Source organism: Eptatretus burgeri, chromosome 9, assembly GCF_056783735.1.
Source record: "Eptatretus burgeri isolate ZD-2024b chromosome 9, Ebu_testis_v1, whole genome shotgun sequence".
Classification (NCBI taxonomy): Eukaryota; Metazoa; Chordata; class Myxini; order Myxiniformes; family Myxinidae; genus Eptatretus; species Eptatretus burgeri.
In genome coordinates this window covers 14,461,259-14,480,000 of record NC_140969.1, presented here as the reverse complement: position 1 = coordinate 14,480,000, position 18,742 = coordinate 14,461,259, and the positions used below count along the sequence as shown (strand labels likewise).

At 42.1% G+C, this 18,742-nt stretch overlaps 1 protein-coding gene across 5 annotated transcripts in view; it reads left to right on the top strand.

Annotated features, from left to right (window-relative positions):
• PTK7 (protein tyrosine kinase 7 (inactive)) overlaps positions 1-18,742 on the top strand; it is a 121,518-nt gene that overhangs the window by 24,664 nt on the left and 78,112 nt on the right. For 4 of the 5 annotated variants that reach the window (XM_085894145.1, XM_085894144.1, XM_085894143.1 and 1 more), the window contains one exon: positions 17,071-17,400. In XM_085894145.1, coding sequence (XP_085750271.1) covers positions 17,071-17,400 — 330 coding nt within the window. The remainder of the gene's footprint in view (positions 1-17,070; positions 17,401-18,742) is intronic. The other variant, XM_085894148.1, reaches the window with a different exon arrangement.

Here is an 18,742-nt window from a genome sequence, read left to right as displayed (position 1 = left end):
ATCAATGTTTTTGTAGTTTATGTAAAAATGCACTGATGTTTCTTTTAACCGCTTTCTTCAGCATGTGATTACATGTATGAAGCCCTCTACCAATGAGTGCTACATGGGTGGTGGGGGTAGAGAGGTGGCTGTAAGGGAGAGGGGTGAGAGTACAAAAAAATGCTATAAGCGCAAAAAAATATAATTACCATTCACCATTATTTTCAAGATGGGAATTTAAATCTAACTGTCAGCGCAACACTTGGAAATATTCCAGGAGAGGATGGAGAGGTGGCCCCAACCAACCAACAAACTCCAACTGGAAAGAGTCTGTGGCTCAGTGATGGCATAAAAAAAAAACTGGAGCCCTTGGAATGTCGCTCTTCTGAGGAAGAACATCTGCATCGAATGCACAGAAGAACGTGATGCAAACCAAGATCTGTAAAATATGCGGCAACTCATTATTTATTTCCAAACTAAATTAAACAATACTTCAACCCATCCGTATGATAATATCTTTCCATATTCATGCAACTCAAAGGTGTGACTACATGTTACAGGTGAGTTGAAGGTACTTTTTGCGTGATCTCCCATGTGAGGTTGTTCAGGTACACCTCATGTCAAAGAAGCCACTTTGGAAGCACATCTTAAGTGATGAAGCTTTCTTTTCAATGCTTGAAGCACCTTATTCCTCTGCCAACCCCCACCCAACTCTTTATTAGCAGCAGCCATCACAGAGCTTCCGGCCCATTGCTTTCCGACATGGCCGCAGGGCAAAGGAGGGGGGAAACGGTCTGTCCTTGTTCCTAGCACCTGGCCATCCTTGTAAACTCTTCCTTCTTTACCCACACCCCTGATCTTTTGATCCTTTGGTGTCGGGACTTAATTTATGTGTAAGCTACTGACCACTAGCACATGGGCTCGAGGGTGTAGACCACGATTGCTCCCACTCTCTCGCTCCCCAGGCTGCAAGAGTTCTGCCCCCTGCCCTCCCTTTCCCATTTTCGACTCACATTTTCCATGGTAGTTGTAAATGTACACTGATGAATAGTAATATTTTGCACTCATATTGGTGTCTTGTTATAATATAAGGGTCTGAGTATGTCTTACATTGAAGGTTGCAAGCCTGGTGTTGGCTTAACGGTTAAGGTGGCCGGCTTGATATCTTAGGGTCTTGAGTTCGATCCTCTGTCGTTCCGTTGAAATAACGCCAGGTGGGTTGACTCAGCCTGTCATCTTTCAGAGGTCAGCAAAATGAGTACCAGCTTACATGGTTACAGGGGCACTGCATCAGTGGCACCGCAACATTTGCAGAAAAATGATGCAACCAGCAGCCACAGGCTGCATATGAAACTACATTGAAGGTTGCAAGTTTGAATCTTGCCTCTTGCATTAGCTTGTTTATTTATCCTCTGCATAATTCTCAAAGGCTCCACATCAAGGATGATTAATTATTTGAACTGAAGTAAAAGCACAAAAAGAATGTTATGTTTATGTTCTCTATTCTTTCTAGCTCTGTTGGTTTGGAGTGGTGACCTATTTTCAGTGATAATTATGATATTTGAACCAATAATCTTGTACACAATGTGTGCTTTATTAACTCAGTACTTACATTTGCTATGTACTGTAGTGTAAAGTACTTTGTTTAAAACCTCCTTCACCTCCTTCATGTTTTCACCGCTCTCTGTTTCTCTGTTCGTCCGTGTGTGTGCAGGATATCTCAAAAAGTTATGGACGGATCCAGATGAAATTTGGTGGACAGGTTGGGTGTGTGACAGGACGAACTGTTTAGATTTTGTTGAAGATCCGGATCCAGATCCGATTAGTAGAATTTTTAAGTGATTTTTCATCATTGAGAGATAGGGCCAAAAAATGATATATAGGACGATATCTCAAAAAGTTGTGAACGGATTCGGACGAAACTAGGTGGACACATTGGTTGTGTGAAAAGGAAGAATTGCTTCAATTTTGGTGAAGATCCGGATGCGGATCTGATAATTTTTAAAGTGATTCTTCACCATTAAGAGATGGGGGTAAACCGATATTATTTTTTTCTGTGTTGTTTTTGTTGTGTACACTGTCGAGGCTCGTATGAAAGCTAACGCACAGAATGTACAAGGGGAGCAGGAGACGAGGGTAAGGAGAGGGAAGGAAAGAAAAAGAGTGTGGAACAGAGACATGAGGAGATCTGTGGAAGGGATGGGGTGGGGGTACACAGGGTAAACAAGATTGATACTACAGGGACTTTCAGGTCCTTACCTGACAGGGATTTTCAGGAAGGAAAGTAGGGAATTTGAAGGAGGTAGATTTGGAGTCGATTGGCAGGGGTAGAAGAGGTCATGCTTTTGGATTGGGGGGGGGGGGGAATAAGAGATGGTGGTGAATAGCTGTTTTGAATACCTGGGAGGGAAGAGTGGGATTGAAGAGAGTGTGGGAGTTTGTTCCAAAGGTGGGGAAAAAGAGGAATGAAAGAGTGAAGGTGAGCAGTCATTCCCTTTTTTGCGTAGTTTTACCAGAAGGGGTTTGCTGGTGAACCTTGAGCACCCTGCGGAAATATGGGGGGGGGGATATCTCAGACAGAGCAGTGTGGGGGGGGGGGCAAGGCTGGAGAGAAGACAGAAAGACCACTGACCTGCCTGCAGTGTGAGAGTGAGAGACCCAAAGACTCAGCTTCATCGTGGGAGATACCAATGATCCTAAAAGCCTTTGTTTCCACAGCATGAAGCTAAGAAAGGTGAGAGGTGGGAGCAACAGCCCAGAGAGGAGAGCAGTGCTCCATCAGGCTGCGGACAAAAGCTTTGTATGTGGTCAGGAGCTCAGGTGTGCCAACGAAGGACTTTGCACGACGAAGGACGCACAGTCGGTGACTGGCTTTGGAGGCCAGATTGGAAATGTGGCTTTCCCTGGAAAGATCATGGCAGATAATGTGAGACCCAGAAGATTGAATGAATGGACTTCTTCAAGAGGGCTGATGAGAAAGTAGGTTGGGGGGAGGGTTCCGGTCTTTTCAGAGAGACATAGTGAGAGTGTGAGATTTGTTAGGGTTGAAAGACATGTTCCACGTTTTGGACCAGCTTGGATTTTAACCAGATCTGCAGGGAGTGAAGAGGCTGCTGCTTGCCGATCTGAGGGATGACAGATGGTACGGCAGAGGGTGGAGTCGTCAGCAAAGACAAAGAGGATTTTCCAGAGTCTGGATATGATAAATAGGACAATATCTCAAAAAGTTGTGGACTGATTCGGATGAAACTTAGTGGACAGGTTGACTGTGTGACCATGACAAATTTATTCGATTTTGGTGAAGATGAAAATTATTTAATTTCAAAAGTGATTATTCACCATTGAGAGATGGGACCAAAAGCGATGTTGTACTGTATAGCAAAAATGTATTGGCCTCGATATGTTCTTGTGGATCAGGCATTACGTGGTGAAGGTATGCTCTCTACCGAGTGCCCTTCTAGTTTATTTTGTTTTTGTATTATTAGTGCTAAAGAAAGGGATTCCACACTCTCTCTGCTCTACTATTTATAGATATGAGTCTGATTATCTGCAATGATTGTCACTCAAATACCTGGACCAGGGAACATGGAAAAATCCCGTTGGCAATAATCTAACTTGCCTTGTTTGCAGTCAACAACTAGTCTCATTGAATGTTGAATGTGGTTGTGGTTGCAGGTTGTGGGAAGGGGGTAAGTTTAAAAGTCCTTTTTAACTCTGTTTACTGAGCCATATAAGGTTGTTTTATTTGGCCAAAGGGGGGTCGAACATTGTCTCGTCTGTGTGACCACAGGTCGGAATGTTTGTGGTGTGGTAATTGTACCATGCTGGTATAAATTGTGCAGCGCTGATGAATAAACCTCGTGTTTGTGAACTTGCCCTGCAGGGGTAATGGAATGCCAGTTGCAGCTATTATTTTTCGGCTGCTCACTCACCTGTCAAAGAAATCTTCTATCCGTTTGTGTCGGGTTCTGTTTTGAGCCCCGAGCTGTGGCTGTACGTGCACACGCTGCAATTTTGGAATTGGATCGAGAGTGACAGACTCATCGGGCTGATGGTGCTGCATCTCTATCCACACATGTACAGCTGAGAAAGCTCCCCATCTCTCCCGTATTGAATTTGTCATCACACTAGAGTTAATCCTTATAGCTGAAGCTCCCTGGCTGCAGCTGTTCTGATGCCGAGACATGCCACAACGCCGGCGGCGCTCCTTTGTCTGTGTGCGGGGCCGGTACTAGTAGTCGGGCGCCTCTAGGGCACGGGGTGGTTTATGGATTATGTTGCATCTCTACAGGGTGCGGGGAGGAGGCGCAGTGGGGTCGAGGGTTATGATCTGATGAAAGTGTTTTGGTTCTTTTACCTTGAAATGTCATGTGGGGTATTTTTTAGATGCATTCAGCCGTTGGGTGTTCGTCCTCGTCTTCTCTAGCTTGTTGTCTGAAGGCTATCGAGACCTTTCGTGTGTAGAACCTTTTGGAGATTGTCTTTCGTTGCTATATTTTCATACTTCCATCTCTTATTGAAACTTATTTTAGTTGTCATTCCTTTTTTGTCTGTCCTATTGCTTTTCATTAATTTTTAGTTGCTGCTCTGTACTGCACACTTTAAAAAGTTGTTGTAAAATGTTGCATATTATGATGCTATTTGTCGTGCACACCTCTCAGCATTCAACTTTTCTCATGTATATGTGCAATAGCAACACCAACCGCTCTCCCCTCCCCCCCCCCCCCACTTCCACCACCTCGTTTTATCGTTTAACTCTTACCTGTTGCAATAGAATTTATATCTTAACATATTTCATTGGTACATACTGAATGATTAATTATCTAATAGATTATCTGAAGGGTTTGCGTCTTAATTTTATTGAACATCCTTCAAACAATATTTATTGGGAATTGAAATAAAACCTCAGACATGTTCTCACTGGTTATGTATAATCTCGCATCGACCTGCTATCTCTCTGCTCTTGCCAAACACGTGAAGTGGTCATTTTCATGTTTGATAGTTCCACCCCCGCCCTCCCCAACACCACCAATCACCTCCAAGAGCCACACCAATCACCACTCACTCTCAGTATGTGAACTTTTCCTTTGTTACCTTCTCCACTGAAGGTGAAGGAGGTTATGTTTTTCACCTCTTTCTGTCTGTTTGTTTGTGTGCAGGATATCTCAAAAAGTTGTGGACGGATCAGGATGAAATTTTGTGCACAGGTTCGGTGTGTGACAAGGACGAACTGATTAGGTTTTGGTGAAGATCCGGATCTGGATCCGACTACTAGAATTTTTTTGAGTGATTCTTCACCATTGAGAGATAGGGCCAAAAACGATATATAGCACGAAATCTCAAAACGTGTGGACAGATTCGGACGAAACTTGGTGGACACATTGGGTGTGTGACAAGGAAGAATTGTTTCAATTTTAGTGAAGATCCAAATCCAGATCTGTATCTGATGATTTTAAGTGATTCTTCACCATTGAGAGATAGGGCCAAAAGTTATTATATATACTAGTGCGTGCCCGTAGGTGCATGCTCGTACGTGCGTGGCTGTACATGCAAAAAAAAATAAATTGTGACGTCAATAGTGATTTATAGCACAGTGTCCTGTCATTGGTTGATAAATAAATGGCCGTAACTTCGAAAACGCTTGTCCGATTAATATCAAACCTTGAAAAGGCACATCCTCAGGTCCCCAGCAATATTCCTGGAAAGTTTCAATTAGATCGGACCAGGGGTTGTCGAGAAACAGCGGTCGCAGACACACATACAGACAAACTGACAGACGCACAGGATTGCTGGAATTATATATATATATATATATATATATATATATATATATATATATATATATATATATATATATATATATATATATATATATATATATATATATATATATATAGCATGATATCTCAAAAATGTATTGGGCCCGATATGTTTGTGGATCAGGCATTGCGTGGCAGAGGTATTCGCTCCACCGAGTGCTCTTCTCGTTGTTTGTTTTTGTTTTTCCACGAGTTTTGACAATCATCTCGAAAATCAGTTCACCATGTTCTCTTAACTAACAGACAGGAAGTGCTTAAAATGTCATTGAACTCTCTTGGCACAATTTCTGTTAATTTATGATGTTTAATGGGTTTCATTTTCCCCCCCAACTTCTGTATTCCTTTTTCATGTGCTTCCTTGACCAACTATTCTTGTCTCTTTTGTTAATGCATTTTGTCGGTTTTGATGTGTTATTAGATTTGGCATTTATTTGTTGGCTTTAGTGACAGTATACGTTTCCAATGGGATATATTGTGTTAAATGGGGGATGCATAGCAATTTGTGATGGTGGTGGTAGTGTGGTTGGATCAAGTGTGGGGTAGGGTGCACTTGGAAAATCCCCTTTCTTTGTCCAGACTGCTGAGAACGAAACCAATTAGTGCAGAGCTTGGCTGCAGGAGCTGGAAGATCATTGAGTTTTGTCAGCGTTGGTGGTTATTTGCACCCAGATGAGTCGGTCAAACTATTCAAAGGCTCATTTGAGTCTGTGAAGCTGTCCCTCTTTTCTTTGCCTTGAGCTTTGATTTATTTTTTTTATTTTTCATTGACTGTTATTACTGTCTCCTTCTACATGGAGTGGAGATGCATCACTTCTCTTTGATGTTTTTCCTTTCTTTCCAACGGTCACAATTGCACAACATTCCTTCATTACTTAGTCAAATTTGGAAACGAAGTGCTTTTTACTGCGATCACTTTTCATCACCAAAAATCACACTTTGCTTTGCCATTGCACAGTATTTGAGTTCAATATGTATGTATATATATATATATATATATATATATATATATATATGTATATATATATATATATATGTATATATGTATATATATATATATATATATATATATATATATATATATATATATATAAAGCCTAGTGTTGGCGCACTGGATAGGGCAGCGGCTTAGGATCCAAAAGGTTCTGAGTTCAAACCCCGTTGGCCCACTGAATTAATACACCAGGGGGTTGACTCATCCTGTCACCCTTGCGAGGTCGGCAAAGTGAGTACCGGTGTATACCCCGGTAAAATAGGTGTACCATATCCCTGTGTCGTAAGAGGCGACCAGGGTTGCGTCAGGAAGGGCATCCGGTGTAAAACATGTGCCAAATCACTATGCGGATCATACGGATGATCCGCTGTGGCGACCCCTAATGGGAGCAGCCGAAAGAAGAAGAAGATATGTATGTGTATGTATATATATATATATATATATATATATATATATATATATATATATATATATATATATGTATATATATATATATATATATATATATATATATATATATATATATATATATATATATATAAATATATAAGCCTGGTGTTGGCTTAGTGGTTAGGGTGGTGGCTTGGGATCCAAGGGTCCTGAGTTCAAGCCCCGTTGGCTGCTGAATTAACACCAGGGGGTTGACTCAGCCTGTCATCCTTCCGAGGTCGGTGAAATGAGTGCCAGTGTACTGGTCCCGGTGTATGCCCCGGTTAGAATAGGTGTACCATATCCCTGTGTGTCGTAAGAGGCGACCAGGGTTGGCGTCAGGAAGGGCATCCGGCCATAAAAACATTGCCTCAAGAAAAAGCCAAACCCCTGCACAGCAGGGAAAAATGGCTGTAAAAACGGTCATATATATATATATATATATATATATATATATATATATATATATATATTAAAGTTGACACAAAGGCATGATCAAACATCCCCTATAGAGATGTGGGGAATCATTTGGGATTTTGCAAGGGAGTGGGGGGGGTCATAGATCAAACGTTGTCTCAAACTTAAGGTTTTTGGCTTGCCTAGCCTTTGTAATTAAACCAATCTAGATAAGACTTGGCACAAAAAATACCTTGCCACAGCCTCGATAGACTAAAGCAAGGAAACATTGGTCTGTTGTCTTTCTTTTGATTGTACAGTGAAGGAATGTATTGGGGATTTGCGATAGCGTGCCATCGTCTTTGCTCTAGTATTTGTTTTGATTTTTCACTGATAAATACAAGTGTGGAGAGGCCAAGGGAGACTTGAGGAGAGGCCCGGGGAGACCATTAGGTTCATTAAATCTGTGGCATATCCCAAGAAAGGAATTTATTTAAATGTGCTTGATCAAAGCAAAGCACACTTTTGTGTTATAACTTGGACAAAGGTTATTCCATCAAATTACACCCTAATTGAGGGTAAACAGCAGAGTGTTATGTCATGGTATTGAACAATTGCTTTGATGATTTGAATGAGATTGTTTACATTTGGCTTTATGCTGAACCTGGGGATGAGTGTCGAGGCATTTTGAAAAAGCATTAGTTGCATGCGATGTCATGTTTAAAATGTGAAACTTGAAGAATTTAGAATAAATATCAAATGCAAGTTCATTAGCATTGGACACTGGCTCAAAAATAGATGATATTTGCATTTTTGAAATGAATAAAAAACGTTTGCTCACATTAATCATCATCTCAGAAACGGATGAGGGAGTTTGTAAAAAAAAAAACTTCGCAGAAACTTTCTGAATGGTCGCTATTCTAATCTTATCTATTAATTCTTCCACGAGCACAGCCCATTAATAAAATAAAACATCAAACTCGCAGTGTGTGTGTGTGTGTGTGTGTGTGTGTGTGTGTGTGTGTGTGTGTGTGTGTGTGTGTGTGTGTGTGTGTGTGTTTGTGTTTATATCGAACACACACACACACACACACACACACACACACACACACACACACACACACACACACACACACACACACACACACACACACACACAGTTAGTGTCTTGTGTGGAGACAACCATTATTCAAAGAGCGATGTAGGGATGGTTTCACATGATCATTTATTGTGACCATCTCTCCCTTGTCTACATACTTTTCGGAGGAACATTTGACATCCTTTTGCATTTCTTAAAAAATGTTTTTATTACTTGTTTCTTTACTTTTGTTGGAAATGTGTTTGCATGCTGGAGAATTTCATTGTTATTGCACAGAATGTTTTTTTTTTTTAATTCTTCGGATTTGTCTTCCATTAAACACCATCAGTCCCCCTTCCTACCCCCTCCCACCCCACCCCCCTTTTCAAGTGGAATGATATGGGTACAGAAGGAGAATTTGAAGTGAAGTACAATCTTTGCTGAAGCTAATTAAGTGACAAAATTAGTGTAACGGTACTTTCTGGTTCTATCGTGTTTTGCCAAGAGTATGTGACAGGAGAAAGCTCTCTTATTAACTACAAGCAGAGTGCCCACCTTCTGGGTGGGAAGAGTTTGTGCATTAATAGCTGAAAAGAAGTAGACTTGCAGTCTCTATTTTGCAAGGACACTATAGATATCTGCGTGGTGTACGCTTCAAAGGTTCTAGAATCTCGATGGTCTAAAGCAGCGTTTCTCAACCTTTTTACCTTTGTGGAACCCTTGAAATAGTTTTCATGTCTCAGGGAACCCCTGCATAAAAATTATTGTATACCATTATTAATATCTAGCTCTTTTATATTTTTATCGTAGTTCACGTGGTAAATATAATATTTTTTTTTGGATACCTGGTTTAAGGAAAAAATGACCCCCTTTTTGTCAAATTTATTGGCAATGAAAAATACAACATACTGCTCGTTTATGAGACCTCACACTGAGGTTTTAATTCACAAAAAAAAAACTTTTTTAAATAAAAAAAAAAACACACCTCATGTAACTTGAGCAACAAAACTTAAACAAATAAAGCTGAAGCAACAAAGGTAAACAGAAGACAAGAACTAACCTTGAGAGAGAGAGAGACCGCGCTAGGAAGCACAGAGAAGATAGATGGACACCGTGCATGCGTCCCATACTTGAGTCAGTCACTCAATGATACACAAATCCGCCACGTACAGGACGTCCACTAACCAGTGAGGGCGGTTTCACACTGGCGCCATATAGACATCGTTAAATACATTCCCTATGGTTGTTATAATTGAAAATAATATATGAGGTTGAAGCCTCTATTATAATAACCAAGGAGTTTCCAACAATATGCCATACGTGTATAGTAAAATTATGACTATTAAATCAAACAAAAACGACTCAAAAATACATTAGCCTATTTATTACTGTTTCTCGCAGAACCCCTAGCGACCTCTTGCGGAACCCCGGTTGAGAAACACTGGTCTAAAGGTCAAAAGGGTATGTTCCAATATTTGTTTTGAAGGAGTCGAAAGGGTCGAATCAAGCATGTTAAAAGGGTCAAGTGGTCTAAACCTCCAATTGGTGATGGGTCCAAGCTGTCTAAAATCTGCCTGAAGGATGTAAGGGGTCTAAATGGTGTTTTAGGTCTAAAGGGAATTCAGGGGTGTAAAGGTCCAATGCCTCTATGGGTCTAAAGGGTGTAAAACGTCTTAAAGGTAAAGGGATTAGGTCAGGTTAGGTATGGGAGCATTCGCCAGAGCAGCGTGTCACTGCTTCCACTTTCTGCTGGTACTCCAGGGGCCTCCGTCTGGCCATCCCACAGGCAGATGCCTGGCCGAGCCCCGTCTCCTTGAGATGTCGATCAACCTGCTGCGACCACGAGGCACGGGGTCGGCCCGTTGACATCCTTCACTCACGAGGTACCCTTGCTGAGAGAATCTGGTAAGCTGGATCAGTCAGGAAAACGAGCTACATGACCATACAGCCGCAGCTGATTTTCACGGACTATACAGGAAACATGTCTCAGCAACTGCTCGTTGGACACAAAGTCTGACCAGCGATAGCCAAGGATTCTTCGAAGAGACCTGGTACTGAAGGAGTTAAGTCTCCATCTCAGATCCCTGGTTGGAGTCCAAGTCTCACATCCGGAAAGCAAGGAAGCCTGGTGCTGGCTTCGTGGTGAGGGTGACTGGCTTGGGATCTTAGGTTCCTGAGTTTGAGCCACGTTGGCCACTGAATTAACACCAGGTTGGGGTTGACTCAGCCTGTCATCCTTCCAAGGTCAGCGAAATGAGTACCAGTGTACTGGTATAATGGCTGTATTGGCGCTGTTCCATGCCTGCAACTGCAGAGTGGTAATCTTCATCCTGATGAAGCAGCACTTATTTGGAAGGAAGGAAGACTGGAAGTACCAAGGACTTAAAGACTCTGACTTTCGCCATCCTGCATAGGTACTAACAGCACCACACCTTGTGATCCAGTGAATCCATGATTCCCCAGGCCCAACCCAGATGTCTGTTCCCCTCTGGCTCACAACATGCGGAGACATGAATATTACTGCCAAGGTAAGTGAATTTCTCCATGACCCCAACATCCTCACCACAAACAGGTACAGAATAGACAGCAGCATCCAATATGTCATTGAAAGCTTGGATCTCAGTTTTGAACCAGGAAACCCATAATCCCAGCAGCTCCGACTCCTCATTCATCACCTCGAGGGTCCTCAGAAGGATATCCAGAGTCGCCACAAAGATGACTGAATCATCTGCGAAATCAAGGTCAGAAATTTTGACAGTCCCAAACGATGCACCGCAGCTTTATCTCTGACATCCTCCCCAGAATCCAGTCCATACAAGCACTGAAAAGTGTGGGTGCCACTACACACCCCTGATGAACTGCAATCACAACTGCAAGTAAGTTGGAGATGGGACCACTACAACTTACAGCACTCTCGATACCAGAGTAAAGTTCAGAAATCAGATTGATCAGTTTTGGTGGCACCCCACGAAGACTGAGAATCCTTCAGAGGGCTCCCTCAACTCCCTGAACGGCTCAGCTCTGCCATTAAGCCTGGCCCTACACCTCTGGTTTATGGTATCCAGTGTCCCTTGGGAGACAATTGTTCTTTGCCTGAGGGTGGGTTCCAAGGCATCCACTGGCAACATCAAGGATCGTAGTCTTGAAGGCACTCCACAACTCTTCAGGACTCCCCAAAATACCAAGACCCCCAAAATCCCCACTCAGCCTCTATTGAAGCTCCTCAGCTACCCTCTCATCCTTGAGCTTGCCAACATCCAGCCCATTCTCCTGGATTTAAGCTGCAACTTGAGAGGTTTTGTTGTTTTGTATCCCATGTCGAGGCTCGTGTAAGGAGTTGCTCCAACAAGCCTGTGGTTGGTATTGAGGAACTGCGTAATCCAGTGGAACCTGCAGTTCTGAATCATCCTCCAATACCCATCAATCAACAAGCACATAGTTGATCTCCTTTGCCACACCACCATCATTGGAAAACCAATACCAGCGATGAGGCTGTCAGCGCTGAAACCATGAGCCAGCCACCTTAAGTCCACAACGTCTTGCAAAGTCAAGGTACTTCGTGCTATTCTGGTTCACTGTTCCAGACCCATGAGGACCAACACATGTCTCAGAACCATCCCTATCAGTTCCTGTCGATGCATTGCAATTGCCCAAGAAGGGAAAAGTATCTCGCCTGGGGCACCGGTCAACCACAGGCTCGAGTGTGACATAGAATGCCTCCTTCACTGTGAGATCACCCGCCTCAGTCGGAGCAATCCATAGGCCAGGAAAATGGCACCCAAGGAGTGACAAATCCTCAGCCTCACAATGCACTCGTTGACTGGTGTTACCTCAATTATCATGGGAGTCGGCTTATTGGACACAGCTACAGCAATTCCTTTGGTATAGTAACCATCAGAGCGATCAGACCAGTAGGAGGTGTATCCACTCGCCATGATCTCGCCACTATCCGGTGTCCGAACCTCAGAGAGTGCTGCAATATCGATGACCAAACGCTAGAACTCAGCTGATAGCAGAGACAGGTGACCTGCTGATCATCCTCTCTTGGGATGGGACATTCCAAGCACCCACCAAAGGGACCACCTCAGATGAACCTGAGGAGCCCTTGACACCTTACAGCACTCCCCTTGATATTAGTCGGGTTGAGTGGACGACCCATCAGCACCACTCTGACACACACCACTGCAATCCGACCCAGGAAGGTTACCCCGTGCTTTTCCTCCTATCCCATGCTTTTCCTATGGCCTTACGGGTATTAAGGATCTGAGGCGTCTTAAAGGGTCTTCCGGGTCTTCGAAGGTCTTGGGGGTTATTAAGGGTCTTAGGGGTTCTAAAGGGTCTTGGGAGTTTTAAAGGGTCTCAGCAGTCTAAAGGGTCAATAGGTTTAAAAGGTGCATTCCAATCCTATGTAATTAAGATGTAGGGATGGTTATTATTCAAAGAAAGATGTAGGGATGGTTTCACATGATCATTTATTGTGACCTTCCCTACCTTGTTTACATACGTTTTGGAGTAACATCCCTACATCCTTTTGCATTAAAAAAATGTTTTTATTTCTTGCATATATGTTGAGTAAGCACAGTAACCTGCAAGTTACAGGGTTGAGTTGGCTCGATTAGAAAATATTATGGGTAGTGGTAAGGGATGGCAAGATGGTGGTGCACTGGTTGTTTGAAGCACTGGAGGGAGGAGTAGGGTTGAACAGCCTTTGGGAAGGCAGTTCCACATGTGGAGGTGGGTGGTAAGTTGGAATTTTGGGAGTTTAACCAACGGGGTTCGTGGAAGACCACATGCATCATGGATGAGTTGGGGAGGGTAGGAGGGCAAAGAGAGCAGAAGGTGGCAATCAGAGGAGAGATGGTAAAAAACAGAGGCCACTGACCTGTTCACAATGTTAGAGCAACATGTCTTAAACTATGATTTTCATTAAGTGTTAAAGTAGATTGCTGGTTTCATTAAAGTTGACGTCTGATTTGACAAGCGAAGCGAGTAGCAATCTGCCAAGCTGGGGATCTGGGGGCTGCCTTGCCCCCTCAAAAGCTTTGTGAGTAAAGACACTTTGAGAAGCCAGCCATTTGACTATATTTTGCCACTTAAATTCGGTTGTCTTGGAGTATCCAATGCAGGCAACTTTTTGTCTGATTTCTTGCATATTTTTGTTTTGTCAACAGTTTGAAGCCATGATCATCGATTTGAGATTGCCTTTAAAAGGAATAGCATGGATTGTGTTAGTGTTGTATTTACAGGCGTCATTTATTTGAGAACAGAATACTATATTGGGAAGATTGGAGTTCATGGGTGAATTTTACAAAGTAGATATACACATTCTGATCGCGAGACTGAGGATTACCTGGAAAATGAGACCATCTTGTATCGGTTTTCATCACACGTACCTCATTAATATAGTTCACATTTTCTGCCTTCTTCTCCTTCTTCTCCTTCTTCTCCTTCTTCTTCTCCTCCTTCTTCTTCTCCTCCTTCTCCTCCTCCTCCTTCTTCTCCTCCTTCTCCTCCTTCTTCTCCTCCTTCTCCTCCTTCTTCTCCTCCTTCTCCTCCTTCTCCTCTTCTGTCATTGTCACAAGCATTGTCACACAAAAAAGATGAGCCAATACATGACCCCCATAATCATTAATCGATGAATATCCTCCAATAAGTTTTTTTTGTATACAATATTGAGGCTCGTATAAGAGCGAACACACAGAACGTATAACAAAGGGAGCATGAGACCAGGGGTGGGAGAGGGAAGCACAAAACAGTGGGGGAACAAAGACATTAGGAGATCTGTAGAAGGGAGAGGGATGTAGTGGGGTACACAGGGTAAACAAGATGGACACTACAAGAACTTTCAGGAAGGAAAGCAGGGAATTTGAAGGAGGTAGGTTTGGGTTGGATTTGTGGGGTAGAGAAGATCGTAGTTTCACCAGAAGGGGGTTGTTGCCGGACCTTGAGCACCTTGCGGAAATATGGTGGTTGGGGGGGGGGGGTTGAGAGAGTGAGAGACCCAAAGACGCAGGTTCTTTTCATCTGCCTGGTTCTTTCTATAGTTTCACAAACTGACAAAGATTATGTCACGATACTTAAATTTCACTGACAGCATTTATTATGAACTTGCAAATACAACCCGTCGCTTCGCTGACGGGGGCATTTAGGTGGGGGGGGGGGAAGCGGAGAAAGAAAGAGGCGGTGAGGGAGAGAGCGAGGAGGGTGAGGAGGAAGAGAAGAGCTTTGGGAGGGAGAGAGAGCAGAGGGTAGGGAGGGGACAGGGAGCGAGAGGAGGGAGGGGTAGCAAGTAGGGGTGGGGTAGTGAGGAAGGAGAGCAAGGGGGAGGGTGGGTTGGGAAGTGGGGGAGGAGCTAGAAAGGGGTGGGGATGTTAAGAAACTGATTAGTTTTTCGCATCAAGAGGTCAAAGGTCAGTGGCCCTGTTAGATAAAAAATATATTACTGTGCTAACTTGTAACACTAACTTGTAATTGTAATTACTTATTGTAATTTGTAATTTGTTTGTAATTGTAAGTGCTAACTTGTAATTGATGGGATTTTGACCAAACTTGGTATAAGTATATAGTATGATGCAATGGTGAACTGATTATATTTCAGTGGTGGAGGTCAAAGGTCTTGGCAGTTAAAAATGTGATACTTGAGAACAGCTGAAGGGATTTAAATCAAACTTGGTACAAGTATGAATAATGATGTAATCATATGGGCAGAGGATATGTCAGTCGACGTCGCAACATTGAGGATTGCTGTTCTCGTTGAGTTTTATTTTAATTTTACTATCCTCACGTTTGTGTCACCCTGATGCCAAAATACATCACTCAGGGGCCCCGGTTGTGGATTTTAGTTGTTAAGACTCAAGGAAAATGTATTTTTCCAATACAAGTGCATAAATATATGCTTCTTTTCCACTTGATAACATGAAATGGAATGAATTTTTTTTTAACAGAACGTCACTAGTCACACACACACACACACACACACACACACACACACACACACACACACACACACACACACACACACACACACACACACACACACACACACACACACACACACACACACACACACACACACACACACACACACACACACACACACACACACACACACACACACACTCACTTTGGTCGAACGATTTTGAACTTGGCCAGTCAGCCCACTCGGTTTTTCATGTGGTGATATGCAAAACGAGATTTTGGTCCCTCAAAACCTGGTCACATTACAATATCCATCTCCCTTTGTAAATAACGATAATATGCAATTTCTCATATTTATGAAAGAAATGTTTTTTCCGGCGTTAATTTTAAAGTGAGTTACATCCAGAAGAGCCATTTATAATGGAAAATGAATCATGTCAATTGTCTCGCTGTCTGTGCCAAAATTTGCATCGTAAGGCTTTCTGTTTTCTTCACGACATTATTATTAGTAGTGCTGTACTACCTTTTTTGCTTTACATACCTTTTCTTCATTTAGATTTTCTTCTTCTTTAATTATCTAAACCTTTTTGTTCATACCCTGCCATTACCACCGCTTCTTTCTCGTCAGCTAATTTTTTATCTTTCTTGATTAAAAACTTCCGCAATCTTACCTGAATTATATTCATACATGTATACATTCTTACCACAAAATACGGATGCTAATTTCTGACTGAGGTCAAATTATTATTATTATTTTTTTGTAAATGAAAAATAATTACGTACTTTTGGAATTGACATTTTTAACAAAGTGCATTCCTCTTAATGTGACACCACTAGCACGACTTGTTTTTGTACCACTGTTGTTCCCTTTTTATAGTTGTAAAACATCACCTTGGAGTTAAAAAAAATATTATGGTGAATTTTCTACCAATTAACCAGTGGTAAAACACAATATCTATGAAATCCTGATCCAACATTTATTTACATACAATTTTTGTGCTTGTCTGTAACTCTAAGTTCAGGGGGTGATTTACATAAAAAATCGACAATCCATCAACAAGGTCAGCATTTCTGCATATGTTCACTTCCACGCACTCATGTAGTTTCACATTAATTATTTGATCCAATAATGAAAGCACCACCTATTCACACAGCTGCCCAGGAAGGTAAGGTTTAAGTCCTTGTTTACAAAGTCCTTTGCATGCATCTATAGTTCCCTGCAATATTGTCAAGGCTTTATAACAACAAAACAACAATGACCATCTTTAGTGCACTTGTAATAACAACAAAACAACAATGACCATCTTTAGTGCACTTATAACTTTGGAATGACTCTTGATATATCTCACCGATTTGTTTATATCACTGGCTCGCATTTTAGAATGACTTTTTTCATGACGACTGTATCACCGTTACATATCTATAAATCATTCTCTCTCTTTCTTACTCCTCTTCTGCAGTGTCAATGGTGCTAGCTGCAGCAGAAATAGATGAAGGAGGTTTGGTACTAGTGCCACTCAAGTTTACGGAAGAACCATTCTCACAGGACGCTCGCCACGGTCGTGGAGCAATACTTCGGTGTGGAGTCTCACACCCTACTGGGGTTAAGTTTTCCTGGAGGATGGATGGACATCACCTTTCTGACTCTCCTCGGCGCTTTGTGGATGGCAGAGATCTGCGTTTTGTAACGGTGGACCGGCGTCATGATTCGGGAACATTCCAGTGTGTGGCAAGGCGTGACTCCACGGGAGATATGAGTATTTCCAGAAAAGCAACGCTTAATATCAAGTGTAAGTTTTGATTTGTTTATTTTTTTTGTGTTGTGATTTTGCAATTGATTAATACCTATGCTAATGCCAGGGGTTCCCCTGGTATTTTTTTTGAGAGCCAGTTTTTATTTTTGAATGTTTCATCAAAACTAGTTACTCTTTTGCTGCAATTTTTCCTCTATTGTAAACATGGCATTGCTTGTACCATTTGAATTGCTGTTGTCAATTCAAATTTCTTGGACTAGTACACCCACTCCCTGTGGGATCAGCAAGAAGTGTCATGTTATTATCTTCTCTGGATAATGCCTCAAGTACGTTGGGTTTCCTCCCTTTCGGTTTAGTGTTAAATAGCAGCAGCGACTGTTTAAAAAGGTATCATACATGTTTGTGGTTTATAGTATTAGAGCACGAATAGCCCCATGAAACGCCATGAATAGCTATTTATACACGTTAACACAGCGTTTGTCCAAGGAGGAACAAGCCCTGAAGGAGAGGGGATATTATTGGTGTTAATATTGTTTTGTAATGACATTAATATTTTGCTGTTATCATTGGTGGTGTTCCTTCCACCACTGAAGGTGGATGGAGGTTATGTTTTCACCCCTGTCTGTCTGTGTCGATCTGTTTGTGAACAAAATTTTCCCCAAAAAGTTGTGCACAAATTCGGACGAAATTTGACGGAGAGCTTGGGTATGTGATACTGTCGAAACGATTAGATTTTGGTGAAGATCCGGATCTGGATTCAATAATTTTTTTAAAGTGATTTTTTTATTATTCAGAGATGGGGCCAAAAATGCCATACAGCACGATATCTCGTAAAGTTGTGGACGGATTCAGATGAAACTTGGTGGATGAGTTGGTTAGGTGACAAGAACAAGCCGAGTAAATTTTAGTTAAAGAAAATGCACATCTGGCCCATCAGTGGGATACAAAATATAAAATGATCAGCCTGGCGGAGGTATGCGCGCTCCCGAGTGCCCTTCTTGTTACTTTTGTTATTAGAAGCGGCCTTCGAAAAACACCATGATTAGCTATCTTCACACGAATATCCACCTTGGATTTCGCCCAAGACAGAAAACCCCCTTGGGGAGTGGGTGGGGGGGGCATGTAAAGTCGATACAATCTTCATCGGGTGACTCCTGTCATGTTTGGTTGATTTTGGACAAGTAACGACCGAATGTATCATGTTCAAAGAGACAGACAGGCACAATATTGCACATTTTAGTATGATTTCTGGATTTCTTTGTCTAATTTTCTTCAATGTCCTTTGCAGTTGCTGACTAGATCTTTTTAATCCAAGCAATTAATATTTTTTTTTCAAAACTTGGTGTTTTCTTGGTTTCAAACCAAGAAGTTTCAAACC